Source organism: Bradysia coprophila, assembly GCF_014529535.1.
Source record: "Bradysia coprophila strain Holo2 chromosome X unlocalized genomic scaffold, BU_Bcop_v1 contig_26, whole genome shotgun sequence".
In the NCBI taxonomy this organism is placed as follows: Eukaryota; Metazoa; Arthropoda; class Insecta; order Diptera; family Sciaridae; genus Bradysia; species Bradysia coprophila.
The window spans coordinates 831,406-851,451 of record NW_023503313.1 but is presented as its reverse complement, the minus strand read 5'-3'; the positions used below and the strand labels follow the sequence as shown (position 1 = coordinate 851,451).

The 20,046-nt window shown below is 31.9% G+C and overlaps 1 protein-coding gene across 1 annotated transcript; it reads left to right on the top strand.

The window, feature by feature from the left end:
* The first annotated feature begins 481 nt into the window (after positions 1-481).
* On the top strand, positions 482-19,834 carry LOC119069113 (muscle segmentation homeobox). The gene is made up of 2 exons (XM_037173006.1): positions 482-1,480; positions 19,080-19,834. Exons 1-2 carry the CDS (start codon positions 928-930, stop codon positions 19,433-19,435), a joined length of 909 nt encoding a protein of 302 aa, XP_037028901.1. The 5' UTR covers positions 482-927; the 3' UTR covers positions 19,436-19,834.
* Positions 19,835-20,046: the final 212 nt, after the last annotated feature.

The window sequence follows — 20,046 nt, the reverse complement described above, 5'->3', positions numbered from 1 at the left end:
AAAACCATTTGAGAGTGTTTTGTCCCAAATTAATTACACAGTAAATACGGGGAATAACTTTTCTCCTATACAATACTCGTTACGTGCAACATATATCGGTACACATATATACAAATATAGAACACCGAAAGACCATCATCCTTTAATATAAATTGCTCACACAAAAACAAGCATCAGGCGCCCAACACCCCAACACGTATACACATTATAAACAGCAACCAGCAAGATAGTTTGTTATACCCACATAGATAATTGGCTCAATTTAGAAAACACTCACACTCGAGAAATTATGCTAGACAGGACGTTCCCAGAGTTATTGGCAATTACGTTTCTTACAGCTTTATGTGAGGAAGTAACGCACGTATAAAATCAGTTTTCCGTTAACATTCGATTGGTCGGCGAACTGACGATGGGGCGGAGTTAAAATATTCTGCGTGAAAACCCACCGTAACCCAGCAACAGTCACTTAACGAGTATCTGAACATTCAAACCAGTTAGTTGAATGTGAGACGTGAAGTCGTGTTGACGTTGACGAACAAAACACTGTTGGAAACAGAGAGAATTTCAAGAGTTCATTTTAATTCAGAATCATTTTTTGTATTTTCTTTTTTGTGTGTTTTTCAAAACATATATAGTGGTGTCTCCTGTTAAGTGCGGGTTTAAACCATTTTTGCGTTAGCGGGTTTTAATATTGTAAAAGTAAAAAAAGGAAGAAAAAAAAAACGCGGATCAAGCGTTGGTTGAGAATATAAAAGAAAAAGTAAAAGAAAATTAAATTGCGGTGCAATTAATTAATTGTATGTTGTCTATAAATAGATAGTCATCGGCAAATTGATTTAACTCATAATTGGATTTGTGCATGCAAGGATTAAACTCAGTGAATGTTGTTCTAAATGCGTATGGAAATTTAATACTTTTAAGAGATTCATGATAAAATCATCAGATATTATGACAGTGACTGCGGTACGCACAGCCATGACGAGCCCGACGGTTCCTCCGCAACAAAAAATTAGTCGCATCAGTAATTTTAGTGTAGCATCTCTATTAGCTGACACACGACAGAAGAGCCCGCAATCGTCTGACATCCCAACAAATCTATCGCAATCTAGCTCGTCGCCAATATCGCATCATGACAGCAATAGCATAGCAAAAAATGAACGACACACACCGCACAGTTCGACCGAATCAGAAGTGGACTATGATTCCAATCAGGAAGATTCGATTGTAGATATAGAAGATATCCATAACGAAAACTGTTCAACACCTGGTCTAGACAAATCATCGCACATGTTATCGTCATCGACATTAGGTGGACATGTACCGATTCGACCAACACCTTTTAGTGCATTAGCAGCGGCAGCGGCGGCATGGGGTGGCATCGGTGCTATGAACTCTTGGCCAGGCTCCCGACAAATGACTCCATTCGGTCCGTCGGGATTGTTTCCAGGACAAGGATTTGGACCTGGACATGTACCTGGAGGTGGGTTACTTTTCTTTTTCTTTTTTTGATTTGCCTCGGTTGTTGTTTTATTTTGTGTCTCTTGTAAATATCTTCAAGTTTGTGTGTATAAATGTTGCAATTCAATTTTCTTTTGGTCATTTATTTTTCTGTTCATTGAAGTCTTTATACCATCCGTCGGGTAATAATGAAAACAAACAACGACAATGAGATTGAAAATGTTCGGTTTAAGTTCCTTTAGTACCAATAAATGTTTTTCTCAACGTAAATATTCTGATTATAGCAGTGATACAAGTGACTAATTAACGGTTCAGCTGCATGTAAACGGTAGATTGAAAAAATGAAAATTATCTTTGAATGAATGAAATCGAAATTATCTGAAGGACAATTTGTGAAAGATAGGTATAGATTACCAAAGGTGATTTAAAGTTTAATTTCATAGTGTTTGCTCTATTCGTTTGTATCCTCTGAGAAAATATTGTTATTCAAACCGATTTTAGTGCAAGTCATTTTTCATTATAATACGATAACGGAAAAAAGAACCAATAAGATTTTCAAACAGCAACCGTAGGGCCATCTATCGGTTGAGTTCGAATATACATTTTTGTAGTATGTGGTTTAAACCATAAATAAACAATCAATCCTTAAATTCGAGGACTATAGATAATTATTCAATGATTTAGTTTCAATCCGATTTAGAGAAGAAAAAAACTTCGATAAACTGTACGAAAACGGTAATTTAAATAAACGAAAGTTAATTAGCCCGTTGCAGCTTGGTGATTAACTCACAACAATTCAGAAGTTCTTACTCAAATCATTTAATTGTTCAGAGTTTCAGCGAATGCAAATTTTTCTCACAAATCGTTACATTTCGACTTTGATTCGATTTAAAATATTCATTTGTAAAAAATAAAATATTTCTGAGAATCCGATTCCCACATGGCTTATTAAAGCAGAAAACAAAAACAAGTTAGCCGAAATGTTAGTCGAACAGAAAGACAAAAAAAATGCTTAACAAGATAATTTGTTAGATTTTTTTACTGGCGAGAGACGAAAAACAGTAATAATAAAAATAATATAAAATTAAAAGATCGATGATCAAATTAGTGTTAATTTAAAAATAAATATTAACCGAAAAATAAAATATTCTCGTGGCCTTTTTTCTCTGTTTTAAACCAGAGAGAAGTTTTTTTTGTAAAAAAATAATCGTTATGTCGAATTGATAGCACATAAAAGGTGATAAATGAGCAATAATTTAATTTAGAAAAACGAATATGAGAATATTGCTTCAGTAGCACCAACAGAGGTGGTTTGGCCGGTGGGATAAAAAGTTTTGCGTCAAAATGTTACTGGTTTAAGGAAATAATTTTTCTCAGAGCGAGAATCATCTTCTTCTTCTTCTTCCTATTGTGTGCAAAGGCACAAGTGGTCCAATGTCAATCTAGTTGCAAGAAGTCATAACTTGTTCTGCCTTTTTCCCAACTACTCTCCTTCCAATAGTACCTTTACAAGTAAACAATTTTGTGTGGAACATTTTTCGAAGAAAATGCATGCATTGAACGCTCATTTGAACGAAATCTCAGTCGTTGAGTGGGCATCATTGATGCAAAAATCTGTTAATCAGCCGCTGGCTGTTTTTTTTTATTATTTTGTGCCGATTGTGCCACAAATGAAATGAGTAATAAATCTCACGATTTTATTTGACAACTGTTCGAACACCACTGGTTGGTTGTATTATTATAAATTTAATTATTTTTTTTTCTACTCTATAAACATTCAAATTAAATAGCTAATTAATTGAAATCTAATTTACATACGTTTCACTGTATCTAAATACCAAATAAAAAAAACTTTTATTTCCAAGACTTTATGTCTTTAAATTTTGAATAAATGTGACATATTGTCTGGCATAATTTACGATCATTTAAATTAGTGGAGGAACCGAACGAGAAGAAAAGAAGCAGAAAAAAACAGTCTGATGTTGTTAAAAATTAATTAATTTCTAATAAATTTGATCATGTTCTAGATTTTGATGAGAATCCTCTTTCGTATAGGTATACATCATCGGCAATAAAAAACTATTTTATGGATTTTGAATTATGTTTTGTGGTTGGGATTACTATACGGCAATATGGGGATTAAATACGGCAACACAGAATATTTATAATGCAATGAATTATATCATAATTAGTATACGGGAGATTAGTTTGATGAAAATTAATTACATTCCGAATTTTGTTTATGGTTTTTTAATGTAACCACAAATTCTTTGAACAAACCTTTCTCACGTGGGGCATTGTCGATGACTTGGAGAAACAAATACGAACAAAAAATAATCAAACATTAAACGGCTGATATGATCAAACATCAAAATTATTCATTGAGAATCGGTTTCCTAAAGAGACCGTTCTGTCCGACATCGTTTTATTACGATGTCATAAAATTGTTAAATTTATTAGATCCGTTGAGGATTACCTATTGTTTTTTTTGAGTATTTATCTCCAAATCAAATAATGCGAACGCTTTTATACAACGAAGAGTTGTTTGGACACGGTTGGCTTTTATTTATCTAATATCAAGTTCAATCCTTCTCTACTATTGTGATGACTAGCGTATATCGTTTTAACCATTTAGTAGCATTTATGCTACCTATTTTGCTAAAAATACCATCTAATGTTTAATACAAAATCTATTACTTCATAAGTTTTAACATACATTTTGCTATGTCGCTTATTTTTGATAGCAGATCATTATGAACGTAACAGTTTGTGAAAGTTTTCAAGCTCCCATGTCATTTATTAACAAAATTTTCAGTTTCCAATCTCAATCTACAGATAAGACATTAAGCAACAGCTTTTGAACTTATGTTGGGAAAGTTATGTCTTCCCATAGTATGTGTTCATATTAAATTTTATTTATTCCTTACTGCTCAAACGTTTGTGTAAATTTAAAGGAAAAAAGATTTGTAAATATTCTTTTTCTTCAAATCGTATACTCGTTACGTTACTGATTGTTAAGCATATGTAAATTTCACCCCCAATCTTGAAACGTACACCATTTTATAATGCCATGAAAAGCCGACACTAACGCGAAAAATTAGAATATTTCTTTTCGCATTTTATTTGACCACTGCGCCTTTGTATTTATTCGCTTCCAGAACCAGTTTTGAAAATGACTTAATGTGTGTACGTACGCGGCCAGTGAAAGAAGGTTTCCGAATCATAATAATTTTAACTGTCGGACACAAAAATAGTCTGCTAACAGTTCAAACATATATTTTCTCTGAATAAAAAAAAACCAACGACGATCTCTTACTGCAGACGATGCAATATCCGTTTTTCATTTCGAAAAGTCACCCAAACTATACATCGACTTTATATTGTCTTGTTCCATGTTATGACATATTTCTACACTATATATTCCATTCCATTCATATACATGTTACCTCACTTAATTTACATATCAAAACCGAAATATTTCGAAAACAATCGAATTGTTAGAATTTATATTTAATGCAAAAAGACAAGAAAACGCTTTGTCTGCATAAAACTTATTTGTTTTTGGAGATTTTGTGGCATTCGTAGGGTGAATTCCATGTTATATCGCTGTATTTTCTAGATGATGGTTTTGTTTAAGCCGGACGAGCAGGGAAAATTCAAAATAGGTATCAAAGTATTTGGGAAACATGTTTGTAACCAGAAAAATTGCCCGAAAAGCCAATCACACTCCGATCGAGAGAATAAGAGAGAGAGAGGGAGAGTGTGTGTGTGGCAATAAAATGTGTTTGCATATTTAAACACACTCTCACCACAGACGATATTTTCGTGTTTATGTGTTTAATGATTAAATGCTTCATGCTTCATGAATGAAATGAGTGTATGAAAATATCATCGAAATGAGGTTTGTTTTATTCATGAAGTAAAAGGGAAATGTTAGCTTTAGCTAGAATTAATTGTCAGATGTGTTAAATTTAAGTTTTCGATTTTAATTTTATAAGGTCACAGACTTTGTTGTGATTAATTGTATGTTAGTCGATAATTGAATAATATTTAATTTATTTTAATTAATCGAATGCGAAAAACTCCATTCATTGTTTGGAACAGGAGGTCAAGTGGTTTCGGACTTGATAATTAATTATTGCTCAAAATGAAACGACATGATTACAATTTTTTGTTGTTTGATTTTCAGTTGAAGTATAAATGAATGTGAACTGAACATATGCACAATGCTTGACGATTTAAAGTATTTTGTTTTAGCTTTTGACACCGATAAACAACGCACTTAAAACGTGTTCAATTACAGTTCCGATTGGTAAAATTAATTCTTTTTTTTCATCGTTGGTCTCAGTCTCAGTGTAAATTTAATTGTTTATTGAGCTTTTATTGAAATCACTTTAACTTTAACGACCAGAACTGCTTTATAAGAATTTAAAGAAAAAATCCAATTCAGATGTGCAGCAGCTGCCAGTTTGCCGTTATTTTACAAAAGATGCCCACCCCTTCTTGCTGGAGTGCGTACAGCAAAAGTGTTAAGGAGTCAAGGTTTTAAAGTTTCAGAAAAATAAGAATAAGGAGAAGGGACTACGAAAAACTAGAGAAGAGAGCAGACTCTTTTGTTGTAACCTTAAAATAGGGTCCTTTAGGTGATGATTACCCTAGTTTTGCATTTTTTCCGAAAGCGAAGTTTGTTTAAGTTTGTCTAAGGATTATGTTCTACTGTAGTCATAATATGAACAGTCAAACAATATCATTGTTTTTCCCAGCAAACACGGGCTTAACCGCTGAATGTCAATGAGAAATGATGAATGGGCGCAGTAAAAGAAAAACACACCTCTAATGAACGGACAAAACAATTCCGTACACCAACAAAACCATGAAAGTGTTTGAGAACAATATAAAATCAGGACAAGAAAAAAAAACTTGTAAATTATTAATTGAAAAATTATACCTCATTAGAAACAATAATAACACAATTAACAGCCGAATAATTTAATAATGTACGGTTTATTGTAGCATTTTATATTCATTTAAAATTGTATTTATACACCTAATAATCCTATATACTATGCGGCCATACATCTATTGCCCGACCGAGGTGTGTGTATCCATAAAAAATGGTATAAATGTTGTTCGAAAAATTATTGTTTTTAACAATTGCGATTGTGTGAAGGCGATTGTTGTTTGCAACTTCCAACTATTTAAGAGAGCATTTCGTTCTGCATCAATATCAAGTTTTATTTTTATTTTTGTTTTCTTTTAAATTCAGACCGTACGATACTGTGTTTTATATAATAATGTTTAACAAGTCAAAGAAAAAGACCTGATGCAATTATTGTTGTTAAAATAAATTTTCTTAATTCATTTTAAGAGAAACGGTACGGTATAATATGGATGTGGATGTTGCTACTTTGTACCTTTTGTGATTGTTGTTGTTATTGTTGTTATTAACTGCGGCTGCACTTTTTTTATTACTTCTTCTAATATAGTGAAGAGCGTGCCGACCTAACTCGAACCGGATTCTTACCACGTGTTTGCGTAGATGAACGGCACTTGAGGTTTTTTACTCTTTAAAAAACATTTGATTGTTAGAATGTTAGAATTTTGAAGAAAGTTTTTATGATTAATTGAAAAGCTGAGGACGTAATTCAATTCTAATAATTTAGAAGGAGCAGCAAGATTTTTTTTTAATTATCTGTGACGCTACGTAATGTTAAATTGACTTAACTGGGTGTCCATTCCAATTCTTAACTCTTTTTCGCTTTGTTTTAATATTTTGTTTAAGTTACATAATATCGACCTTTCCCTGCTCGAAAAGTATATTACGAAACACAACCAAGCAAGGAAAAGCAGTTTCGCGTGCAATTATTTTTTTGTGTCTACATACCCCTCCCGGTTTCTGTTTACCGCATAGTTTAATTGTAAAATGGTTAAATGGCTTTTAATTGGTCAGTTCTGAACGAAAGTCTGAACTTTATTTTCTATATCATGCTCACAATAGATGAAAAATTCCTGAATTATAAAAATGTTTTTCCAAGTACGTTTGACATAATTGAATGAACAATCGTCCTCCCTTAATAGAAACAAGAAAATAATAATAAAAAAAACGAAAAGAAAAACACAAATTAAAGAATAATATGGAATGGTGGCTTTACTGTAAAACGCACTTGGATCTGATAAGATGTTGAAAACGCATTCTCCACTCAGGTTAAAAACGCTACCTGCGTTTTATTTTTCTCTTGCCCATATAAACGACTGAACGAACCAGACTTTTATGAGGTCTGTTTTTACTTTTTCGTTGTTGTTGTTGTATTATAGCAATCGATATATCTGGCGTGATAAATACTAACTCGTTTGTAACCAATTTAAATTGTGAACAGTTAGAATGTTAATTTTAAACAGTGAGTTATATGAGAATAAATCATGATTTAACAAATTAATTTTATGAATTCACACAAACTAATCGGTATCAATTAAACTGAATATCGGATTTTAGGCTGGTAATGAATCGGATTTCTTAAAAAAAACGTTTCGCCAAAAAAAGGCCATTTGAATGGCGAAGGGTAACAACCATCAGGTCTTACGAAAATGGCATTATAAATAATCATAACAACAACCACAATAACAACATCGACGAAAACAAAAATACAAATAAAAACTCATATGCTTAAATACGGTTAAATTACATTCAACTTGGTAATAGGCACGCAATTTCAAATTAATTAAGAAAAACATTCCCTACTAGCAATTAGCACATACCAATTTTAACACAACTTGCTTTTAAAACGAACCAACCTTATAACGACGTGTTCCATGTTACGTTAACGATTGAGATGGTCATATAATATTGATGCAATTTAGATATATAATTACAGAATACCACTCGTGTAAAGTAGGACATTTTAAAAAAATATAAAAAAAATTCTTCAATATCTTGGCTGGTTCGGTCGGCGACTTATCGATACAACCAACTAAAATGGAAATATTTTCCACCGAAATCGTCTAATTAGAATGCTTTTTTTTCATTTTTGTGTAGTCGGTTGTCTCTGGTAAAGTAGAATCGCACTCACTCCGTTTGGCCCTCCGTGGTTCTTCGACCAATCGTTAACGGAGACAAAACGGAGTGACAGCACTTCCCGCTTTAAATATAATTGTAAATATATCGATTTTGAAACAGCAACTTATCTGTTATCGACAGCCAACAGTAAGGACTAAGGACTGGGGATGAGCGTTGCCTTATACTTTCTTATATAGCAAAATATTTGTTAAAACTTAGGAAGTAAAAATTATTGTATCAAACACTAGATACTTTAAAGAATCAAGTAGTAGATTCAATGACTATATAACTAGATACACTTGCCGATTGTAAGCGCTCCGTACGTTATTCTAAATGTAATACCGAATAATCATCTAGAATATCTTTATCACTAGGACCGCTAGATCTGGAACTATACATCGTCGAAAGCTTTAATTCATTTAAGCTTCAAATATTCGAATTAAGTCTGTAATATCCAATTAGTAGCGATAAAGCTGCAAGTGCAATCGATTTTTGTTTCTTCTCTTTTTTTTTGTTAAATCGAATGATGTGAAAATTTTCGTTATGAAATACATAATTACGGAGCCGAGCAGTTAAACCAGTTAAAAGTCACAAATTAACTGCATTCGCTAATTGCTTCTCTTAATTCTTTATTCCATCCAATAAAGGGTTAAAAAGGAGATAAAGAATTTTTATTGCTAAATTGTTTATAAAGTTTTGTAATATATTCGTACACTATGTGTGTTGCTAGAGACTATATCTCTCTCTGTACGTCCATATATTTGCAACGGCAATGTATGCACACACAATAATAAGTGTATTTTGCACAATATGTAACACAGAAACGTTTATAAACGTCGAAGGCATATGCATATATATCAGTATATTATTATCTCTGTCTGTCTCTGAGAACGATCTGAATTAATTAATCTCGCAGAACATTAATTAGCAGCCGTAATTGGTCGTACAAAATACGTTCAGAAAATGCGTGTATTATAACGTTTTTGTATACATATATATTCGATTCCAAGTCTTTCAATTTAATGCGCCGTACTATGTTTATTGGAAGACTACCATTTTGATAATGTGACCGCAGGAAAAAAAACAGCAAAAGAAGAGTCAAACCGTGTAGTAGCCATCCATGCCACCAACCTGTCCGGTCGAAATGCCATTCTAAAATTTTAATTGTAGTTTAATTTGATATTATTTGTCTCATGTCAACGTAGCTGAACCGAAAAAAAGGAAGGAAAGAAAGAAATGAAAAGAAGAGAGAAACAAATCGAATCGAAATCGGTTGGTATATAAACGCGGTGTTGTCTCATTAAAATCAAAATAATAACAACCCGAACTCGTTTTAAATTGTTTGAATGCGGTCTAAGTATGTTTCTAAACAATTTATTAATTACTGTTTAATTTGTAAATTAAATCGATGAGATAATTTCACTCCGTTTGAAACCTGATTAAATATGTGTGTGTGTGTTGGGCTGCATTCTATCTATAGATACAAAAAAGCGATGAGGAAAATAAATGATTAGAAAACATTGATTTCGCAGAATAAAAATATAAAATTTCCTTCAACGAATGACATCGTTAATTTCATAAAAAATAATTATAATTATTAGCTGCGAGAGATATCAACGAATATAATTTGCATATCAATGCAATGCAATAATGTGTATATATTACAATATTGTGTTGGTGTGGTGGTGCTCGCAAAATGTATATTTCATTTGTCGGTTCGCATGATACACTGCGATTAATTATTAAACTATTAAATCTGTAACTTAATAATAAATTTAAATTAATGTGTTGCTAGCTGGTATGCTTAACTTAATTAGGGTATGATATTGTTGGTTGTTTTTGCGTTCGTTTTTTTTTCTTCTCCGCTCATTCGGTCTGCTGTATGCATGTGTGTTTGGCAATATGTGAATCATTTAAATTAAGACGTTAATGGTAATGAGTCATCTTAATTGTTGTTGTTGTTGTCATTGTTTTTCCCGCCGTCTTTTGTGCAGCAAATATATCGGATTGTTTTAATTGTCAATTAAATTCAATTTTTGTTTTCACTTGGAAAAGTGACAAATTCGAAATTTCTCATTGTTGAACATAAAATTTTCGCAGTTTGACAAGCAAAAAGCCACTGTCTATCGTGAAACGGCTGCTCATATGTTACCTACAGCGATTACTAAAATAAGCAATTAGATGTATGTGTAGCGATACGATATAGCAAAGTTTTTGTTGAAATGATTGAAGTAAAAGATTTTGGATCAAAAAGCATAAGTACGAGATTCGAGATTATATGACAGTACCTAAACATAGCGCAGTTGCGCGAATCCGATGCGCTTCCGAAGCAGACCTATAACTTTAGTTGTGATTTGATAGGCTTGTCGTTTGAAATTTCATTCTTTTCCTTTCTTCAAGTTCACGATGCACTTCCGTTAGTCATTTGTGTAACTTATAAGAATCAACTCAAGTCCACTTGAAACAAATTGGTGCCAATAACGAATTCGTAAACATTCACTATGATTTAGCCACTTAAACAAGTGCTTCACCATCCTGTCCTTGAGTTCAATAAATTAATTTTCATTTTATCCGAATTGAACGTTCATTTATATTCCAAACAATCTATCACTATACTGTGTGTGTCGATAAGACCGACCCAAAAATACGAAAAATAAAACGAAATGAAAAAAAAGAGAATTCTGATTACTTTCAAAATAATAATTTAGCCGTACTCATTAATCTTTTAATTATAATTAATGAATTTAAAATGATTAAGAAACGAAAATTAAAAGGGACAACTCACCTGCTGATATTTTACATTAAAAAATTTGTTGGTTTTTTTGTGGGTATCTCTCGTCGGTTGATATTATTATTTTTACGTATTGTAGGTAGGTATATCTATAGATGTATTCTTTGTTCGTACGGTTTCTGTACATATATATCTTCCTATCATCAAGAAATCTATAAAAATTTGTTTTAATCATAAACCGATTCTTTATTTTAAACGCGCAGGTCGATGAAATTGGGATAGCATCGAGAATTGTTTTTTTTTTCTTCTCCTTTTTCTTCATTTGATAATACACTATTGACATTGACATCAATAAATTTTAATAATAATATAACATAAAAAGGTCTCATTTAGGAGAAATTTATTATTGTAACATCCCCAAAACACGGAGAGGCCCAAGAATAACTATTGTTTTTTGCTATGGGTTCTCGTTAAAAAAAAAATGTTTAATGCCCGAACGATGTTTTTTGTTTGTGCAGTTTTTGCCGAAATTGGTTTTCCAATAAATATTTTAAAACACCGATGTTATTGCTTTATATCTTGTCGTTGTTGGTTTGTTGTTGTTGTTGTTGTTGATGAGAATTCCTTTTTTTATTTGCCATATTATAATAGCGTCGTATGGGCTTTATAGTTCTTCTTAAATGTGTATCGAAGGGAATTACATAAATATTTTATTTGAAATTAGATTTAACTGGCACAAACATCATAAATTACGTAAAATTCCTTTTTTTTCTCTCTTTCTTTCTCTCTCAAATATCGTTTTCCAACAAAAAACTGCTGCTTACGAATTTTTGTTAACTTTTTATTTAGGATATTTCAGTTGATTTTTCGGTTTTTATGTTGAATTTTGTGATTTATTTGACAAATTTGTGCAATTTTAATGGGTTATGATTTTCGAAATTTATATTTATCGTTGGTCGACTCAGACAAAAAGAATATTTTCTTGATCTCTGGAGGAGCAATATATCCCAAACAAGAGAAAATAATAATAATAAAAAAATGGTATGATAAACTACCAAGGTTAAAACGGAATTTAAGTGTTAGTTAGAGTCAATAATAATCATTTTAAACTTATTTGAAAGAAAGACTTCAGTTACCGGCGTGGTTCTTCAGAGAGCATAATTATCCGTTGTGAATAACAATTAACGTAAATATGTGAAATGAAAATGTAATAACATCAAAAGGTGTGTATAGCTCTACAATACAATATCCAATCATTCAGTCCATGGAACTACAATTGTTCCAGATGCTTCCATTGAATGGGGCACACTAATCAAATGCATTTTAGTACGACGCAAAAAATGCCAAATAAAAGATTCGCATTAAAAGATCAATGGGATGTTAATTAATTAACATGTGAATTGATGGAGTAAATTTTTCTTTTCGGTTAAAAAATCTCTTTCAAATGAAAAGTTTTTTTTTCTCTCTATTTGCCATTACTTTAGCAAATTCCTCAAGTCGGTCGTATGCAGTATAACATTTTCACATAACAGACGTAATGCGAGAGAGAAGAAACCAAAACCAAAAAAAAAACATTTTCGTTTCGTATTTTTAGAATACATTTTTCGCGAATGGGCTAGAACAATAAAATTTTGTTTTGACTTTACAATTTTAGAGACAATTAACAAAACTGTTTTTAATGAGGGGGAAAAACAAAATATATTACGAAAATGCTATTAATTAATTGCTTCATTAATAAAAGCCACGAATCCCTTTGAAAGCATTCAAAATACTCTAACTTGTAATCATTGCGAGTGCTTACATTATGACAAAGAGTCGTATATGCATATCTATCTCTTTTCGCTGTGTGTATGGTGTTGTGTTTTAAAATGCTGCTCCTCTTTGCCATATGTGAAAAAAAACAACAACAACAAAAAGAATAAAAATATGCATTTTTAATGTGCTACTAAATTTACTCTACGGTAATTAAATGGGCGAGAATGCCATTTAATTTAAATAAATATGTATAATATCGTAGACACAGTGGAATAATTGGTTTTGTAAAACCATGCACGACATTTCGAAGAATTGTTATGTGAGTGTGTTATCCTGGGCTGCTACCTTATTATAATGCACTCGAATAATATTCGTATATAATGTGGAATCCACATTGTGGATGTGTATATAAACATATATATACATTTGCTTTAATAAAGGTATCGTTTTTAAGTGGTAACTCAGAAGCTGAACCCAAGTCTTAACAAATTTTAATCAATAAAATTTTATTTTTACCACTTAATTGTGCTGACATGGGAAATTATTTTTCGTTTCTTTTTATTTGTTTTTCGAATTAATTATGTTGTTGTTTTGGGTTCCCTTATGGTGGGCTTTTTTATTAATCCATTTTTTCATCTTCAAAGATAAGTCGAATTATCTACTATTTGAATAGAAAAATCACGACTATACCAAACCGATGTTCATCTGTTGTCGACATCGAATTCACAAAAAGGCGATCGATTTTATTGCGAGGTTCTATTATATAGACAAAAAATGTCACGCTATGTCACGCTAAACAAAAGAAGTATAAGATTCGGTTTTAAAATTGGTGTTTTAGCAAACATTTCAAACAAATGAAGTAACAGATTTGATGATTCTATCGAGGATCTTTTTGCAAAATGCAAATTTCGTTCATTTTCTTTCTTTTCCTTTTTTTTAAAATTTTACATACAGTAAACACTTGCAGTGGCACTACCAGCCATTTTTTCTATTTATGTGCAGCAAAATTTTTTTTTGTTATTAAATTAGACCACTTCCGAACACGTTTTTCCTATTTGTAAGAACTGTGCATATTCTCAACCGCTTTCGTGAGCGCAACTACTAAAATATACTAATTTATTTACGGCATATGTTTACGGCCATTGTTGTTCGTTTAAATACAGAAAAAAGGATTACAAAATATCCGAAACAGAGTGAATTGACAAAACAGAAAGAGTGGCGACAATTAAAGATTAATGCCATAAATAAAACGCACAGATGTTCATTATCATCGGTATATATTCAATAAACAAAGATAAAGATCTCAGTTCATTTATATTTCGAAAAACTTTTCTTTTTTTCCTCTCCTACCTGATGATGTTTGGTTGAGCGTTGCTTCTGCTGCTGTTTATTTTTTTTTGTCAAAAGTGAATCGATTTCCATTGTTATCAAGTCTATTGATGCTTTTTGATTGGGGAGGAGAAAAATAATTTATTCAATGTACAAAGACGATGCGATTGATAAAAGCAAATGGATAAATACTGGGCGTATTGACGATTATGTAATTAATTTGATGAGTAAACAGTTTGAAGCGGATAAGTAGTGAAGCGTCTTTGGTTTGATGGAAATTTTTATCTGATTATTGTGTCTAGAACACGAAACCGTCGATTTATGTTTGATCAGTTTCTAAGTGAGTTTCCAGATTGTCTCTTGCTAAGTGAACAGTCATTTCAGAACTGATTTCAAAAGATCACAAAAGCAAAATCAATTATGTAAGTCGATCGGAATCGATTGCTTATGAATTACCGAATCGTTACGGTTGTCCATAGGGTTGCTCAATGTGACAAAATAAACTTTTTTATATTTATACATTCCTGTGATTCAACTATATCAATGTACCTACGGTATAACACATTTCGTCTCGTCTCTTTTAAAAGTGTCTCTGTCTCGATAGAATTTTACAAGAAATTCCTTGGTTCCAATTAAACGGAAAGATAAGTGAGACTTTCTGCTTTTATTTCTCAAGTTTTTATTTACTTACTGGAGACGAGAGTTTACACACATGGACATTTTTACGTGCAGAATGTGTGGAACTGATAAAACAACAATCACAAAATGCTTGCCGTTTAATTCAAGCCAACAGGATTATTATTTCTGTTACAACAAAAGACTACCAATCGGAATTAAATTTATTCCGTTTCACTCCTGGAACGTCCAACATAACAACATAAACATTCGTAATAACAGACTTCACAGTCGCCAGAAAAATAAAATCAAAATCAGATATTGTCTTATTACACAAAATTAACACACTGGTAGTACGGGCTGTGTGGAAGCCAGCAGTGGAAAAAAAAAGAAGAAGAAGAAGAAGCATTGTGCTATATAGTATATGCTGCATATACATTTGTACACTACATATGTTTGTCATTTGAGAGGAAATTAACGTCTGGTAATATCACGCTTTTCGACAATCATGAACCATTTAGATTTCTGATATTTATATTATAATCAAATGTTTATTATTGAATTCATAGGAACTTTCGTATATATAATTTAATAATAACCAACAATATCGAATCAAAATGCTTTGTGTGTGTTGGCTGGCACTGTGCAGCTGAACATATCTTGCCGCTCATCTGGTAGCGCACATACATATAATATTGTCAAAATATCTCCTCCATGTTAGCATACAAAACACTCATCACAAAACTCCACACTCGCTCCACAGTCAATTTAACGTTTTGATTTTCGTTTAAACATTGTGTGACAAGATACCAATTTTTTTTTTTTCGTTTATATTCCCATTCGTCTTAACAGATCCGAACGAACAGAGAACATAATGATAAAAGTATCATATTATGTTGAAGATTGAATGACACATGTTATGCGTTTAATACACCTATCTGCACCATAATGTAGCATATAAATTGTATGGTGTGTGCGTTGTACAGTTGATAGGTAATTGGGCATTTATTCAATTAAAATCGAGTTATTTAAATTAAATTTCCTTTTTTTCCGTTAAATTGTAATCTATCTGGCTGAAATATGTTTGTGGAATAAATTTGCTTATGTTTTTCGAATCTGAGTGGATCCGTTTAATGGTGCTGGTCGTTTTTTTTTTAACAGCTTCAATGTAAACAGTAATAATACTTAGAATTGGAATTAATTAATGGTAATTGAGACTCGTCTTTTCGGGGCGAAACGGTTGAGACTACTGTGCATGTTCACATGCAGTTTCGTTTATTCTTCCAACTGAGTTGAACTTCACACATTTTTTGTATTGTTGTTTTGGCTCAATGATCTTACTGATTTGGTTGCGCTAATTTTTCTTCTTCTGATTGTGACTTTAATTACATAAATGGTCGTATCGCAATCATGGGATCATAATTTGTACGAATTGACATTCCTCGTTCTTGTATTCGAAATACTGCAACGTCCCCGTATTCTCCGTAGACTTTTCGAAAATCAATCGTGCCGGTGGACACTATATATATATATATATATATATAATGCCAAAGACCATGGCTGAAATATTATATTCAAATTAATTGGATTAGCAAAACAGCAGAAAAATATCTTCGTATATCCGATAAAGAAACAAATTTATTTCTCGCATTTCACACATTTGTTTAAAATTTCTGTTTGGATAACAGCATTCTCCGCATGTAGCGTGAAAAAAAAGTAGGAATTTAAATATAAAATTCCTGATGCCAATTTCTTAAGTAGTCAAGTTAGTTAGATGAAAATTTGTTATAATCTACGGTGACACCGTGTGTTGGTTGTTTTAATGTTTATTCAAGTCGATCCATTATGAATGTTGTGTCTATTAAGTGCATTCGATTGTTGTGCAACTTGAAAATGTTATATGGTGTTGTTGGTGTCTTTTCTAGCTGTTCAATAAAACTATTCACTGTGCAATTACTCACATTCGATTAGAGAAAATGAGTTGATTATTGGTTGGTTGGTTGGTGTTTCTTATTTTTGTGTGTTACTCGCTTGCTAATTAATACGAACCTTTTACAAACAACAAGTATTTGATGGTATAATCGACCAATCTTTTTATTGATTGTTTCGTACACAATCTTTCGCACCTAGCGAAACGACAGTAGACACATTTCTCCTTTTTAACAAATTCCACAAGTTCCACCCAAGTGAACTTATGTATCTTTGGAATTCTTGATTTGAAATTTGCGTACAATAACTAGCAAATTGAGCTCGATATGCTTATAATTCGCTAATGTGGCCCATTTATGTATTTGACTATTCATTTATTGACTAAAGACAAAAGAATCCGAAGCGTGTTTCTAAGATTGATTTCGTCATAGCAAAGAAATCAAACTTCTACCATTGTATCAAAAACGTTACTTAACGTACGCAAATGTTTCAACAGAGGAAATGAAGATTTTTTTTAAATCATGTAACAGCGATACCCAATTTAAATGCATTTTTCTTTTTGATGCAACTCACAGGTCACAGTCGAATGCTTGATAGATATTAATAAACACTCTATGGCGTACTGATAATGCTGTACTACAAAATTGTAAAAATATTCTCAGCATAATTAACTGAGATGTTGTTGTGTCAGTAAAGTGAAACAATTTTTCAAAATGAAACGAACGAGAGACGACACAGAAAAAAGAAAGAAAAAAACGTACCCTAAAAAGTGTATCTATTAATTAGAAAGTCGCGCTCATTTAGTTTTATATTTACCTCAAAATCACTCTACATTTATACCCAAACCACAGAAACACACTATAATACTATTAATATGTGTCATTAAAAATGTGTCGTTATTTTGTTTGACATAATATTTAACATCTCTTTTGATGCAATTAATGGACTTCATTTAACATTTTTAAAAATGTCCATAAATTCAGTGGTTCCAAAAGATTTATTATTTTAACATATTTGAAATGTTTTCTCCGCTCTCTTTAAATATATCTATATCTTACAGTAGATATAATGTAGATGATGCACACACATATATCTTTCGGTATGTAGATATTGTAACGATGATCAACGTTTAAAATGCAACACATATTTTTGAATTATAAACATGGATGTAAAGCGGCATTTTATCTTATAATGTTCCGTATAAACAGCTTGTATACAGAGTATTTATTAATGTTCTGTAAATAGTTCCACTAATAGGCTATTAGTGGAAAAAAATAGGGTGATGTCTGAATTATCTTCGGATGATAATATTTTTGTCGCATTCATTATGGAGGTGACAATAACTGTTTGGGAAAGGTGAAATGAATTTAACCCCCACCCATGTGAATATTTTCGGATAAGTGGAAAATTTATTTATGGATGCCGTTAGCTTTTCTAATCATTTATATTGCACAAGCAACGATAATTTAGCGGTGGCGGGTGGGTCACTGTCTCATAAAGTACAATTAAGATGTCATTGTCGCCGTACCGTATGGCAATTTCTATCTCTATATCGAAACATTCGAGAGTCATTGATATTTTCATTATGATTCCAAAAGAAAAAAAGAATGAAAAATAAATCAAACAACCAGCAAACATTTGACGAACATAAAACCAAAGTTCCAGATTGTAAACGTAGATAATTGTCAGGCAAACAAAAATTGATTTATCATTCGTAAACCTTTAACCTTTCCGAGTATAAATGTTTGAATGAACGATTCCAGCATTCATATTTATAAAAACGCTCATAACAATCTGTACCAAGATGTTACGAGCTGTGTGTGTACGTTTGTCTACGAGGTTTCAATTTTAAACATCACATTTTTTGTCGTACACAAACTGTGGATGGAGAAAGAGACAACGTCTAATAGTAAACGACTGTGAAAATGTTGTCCGTATCTTTCTCTCAATTATTAGTGATATAAAACGTTCTGGCTTTTGTTATCATTTTCATTCATCCATTTCATGCACTTGAACGACTAAACGACTTTACAACGAGAGCGAAAAAAAAAATCGTAGAAAATGCTAATTACGTAATCTTTGTGAAGCACACCAAAATAAAACGACAACCTTCCATTCCGTATATATAAACCTTTCTCGCAAAACATTTTCCCATTTATTTACAATTGTAATAACCGCAATTTTTCTCTTTTTCCAATGTTTTTCCAGATAACAATGAACCACCACGAATTAAATGCAACCTCCGTAAACATAAACCTAATCGTAAACCAAGAACACCATTTACCACACAACAATTATTATCGCTGGAAAAGAAATTTCGCGAAAAACAGTACTTAAGCATCGCTGAACGTGCCGAATTCTCCTCATCCCTCCGACTCACCGAAACACAAGTGAAAATCTGGTTTCAAAATCGACGCGCAAAAGCGAAACGACTGCAGGAGGCAGAATTAGAGAAAATCAAAATGGCAGCACTTGGACGAGGCGCACCAGGTGCACAACTCTATATGGGTTATTTTCACCCCAGTTTAATGGGTGGTTCTATGGGTGCCATGCATTTAGGGTAGAGCAGTTTGAACATTGATTGAAGTTTTTTTTTATGATTTTTTTTTATATATTTGAATATGTGAGAATGAATGGAAAAGACTGTGTAATAAAGATAAAATTATACCAGTGATACAAAAGAAAAAATGAAATAAATGAAATAAAAAAAAATAAAAATAAAAATAAAATAAAAATGAGAGAAGATGAACATTTGTAAATACTGCGTGAATTTACTTAAGTATATGAATAACAAGAAAAAAAAAACATTTTTGTGGATATTTATAGGGAGAAATTATCAACAAGACTTTGTATATTTCTGTTTCGATATTCATTTTTAATAGTGTGTACAGTAATTGAAGCTATTTATTTTAATTTGTCATCTAAGATATTAAAATTAAATACAAATTGTGAACAAAAAAAAATACCCCACGTTTTTCCATTCAACCAGAGAGCGTCGTGGTCGCCGCACACGGTTTCGCAACCAGCACAACGAATATTAAGATTTGTTCAGCATGGTGATCTAATGAAATATTAAATAATTTTTTTACCTACGGATCAGATCTAACAGTGAAACGAAACATTTTGTACCGCACAACATTCAAGAAAGATTAATTTAGTTGGCAACCACTTTCTT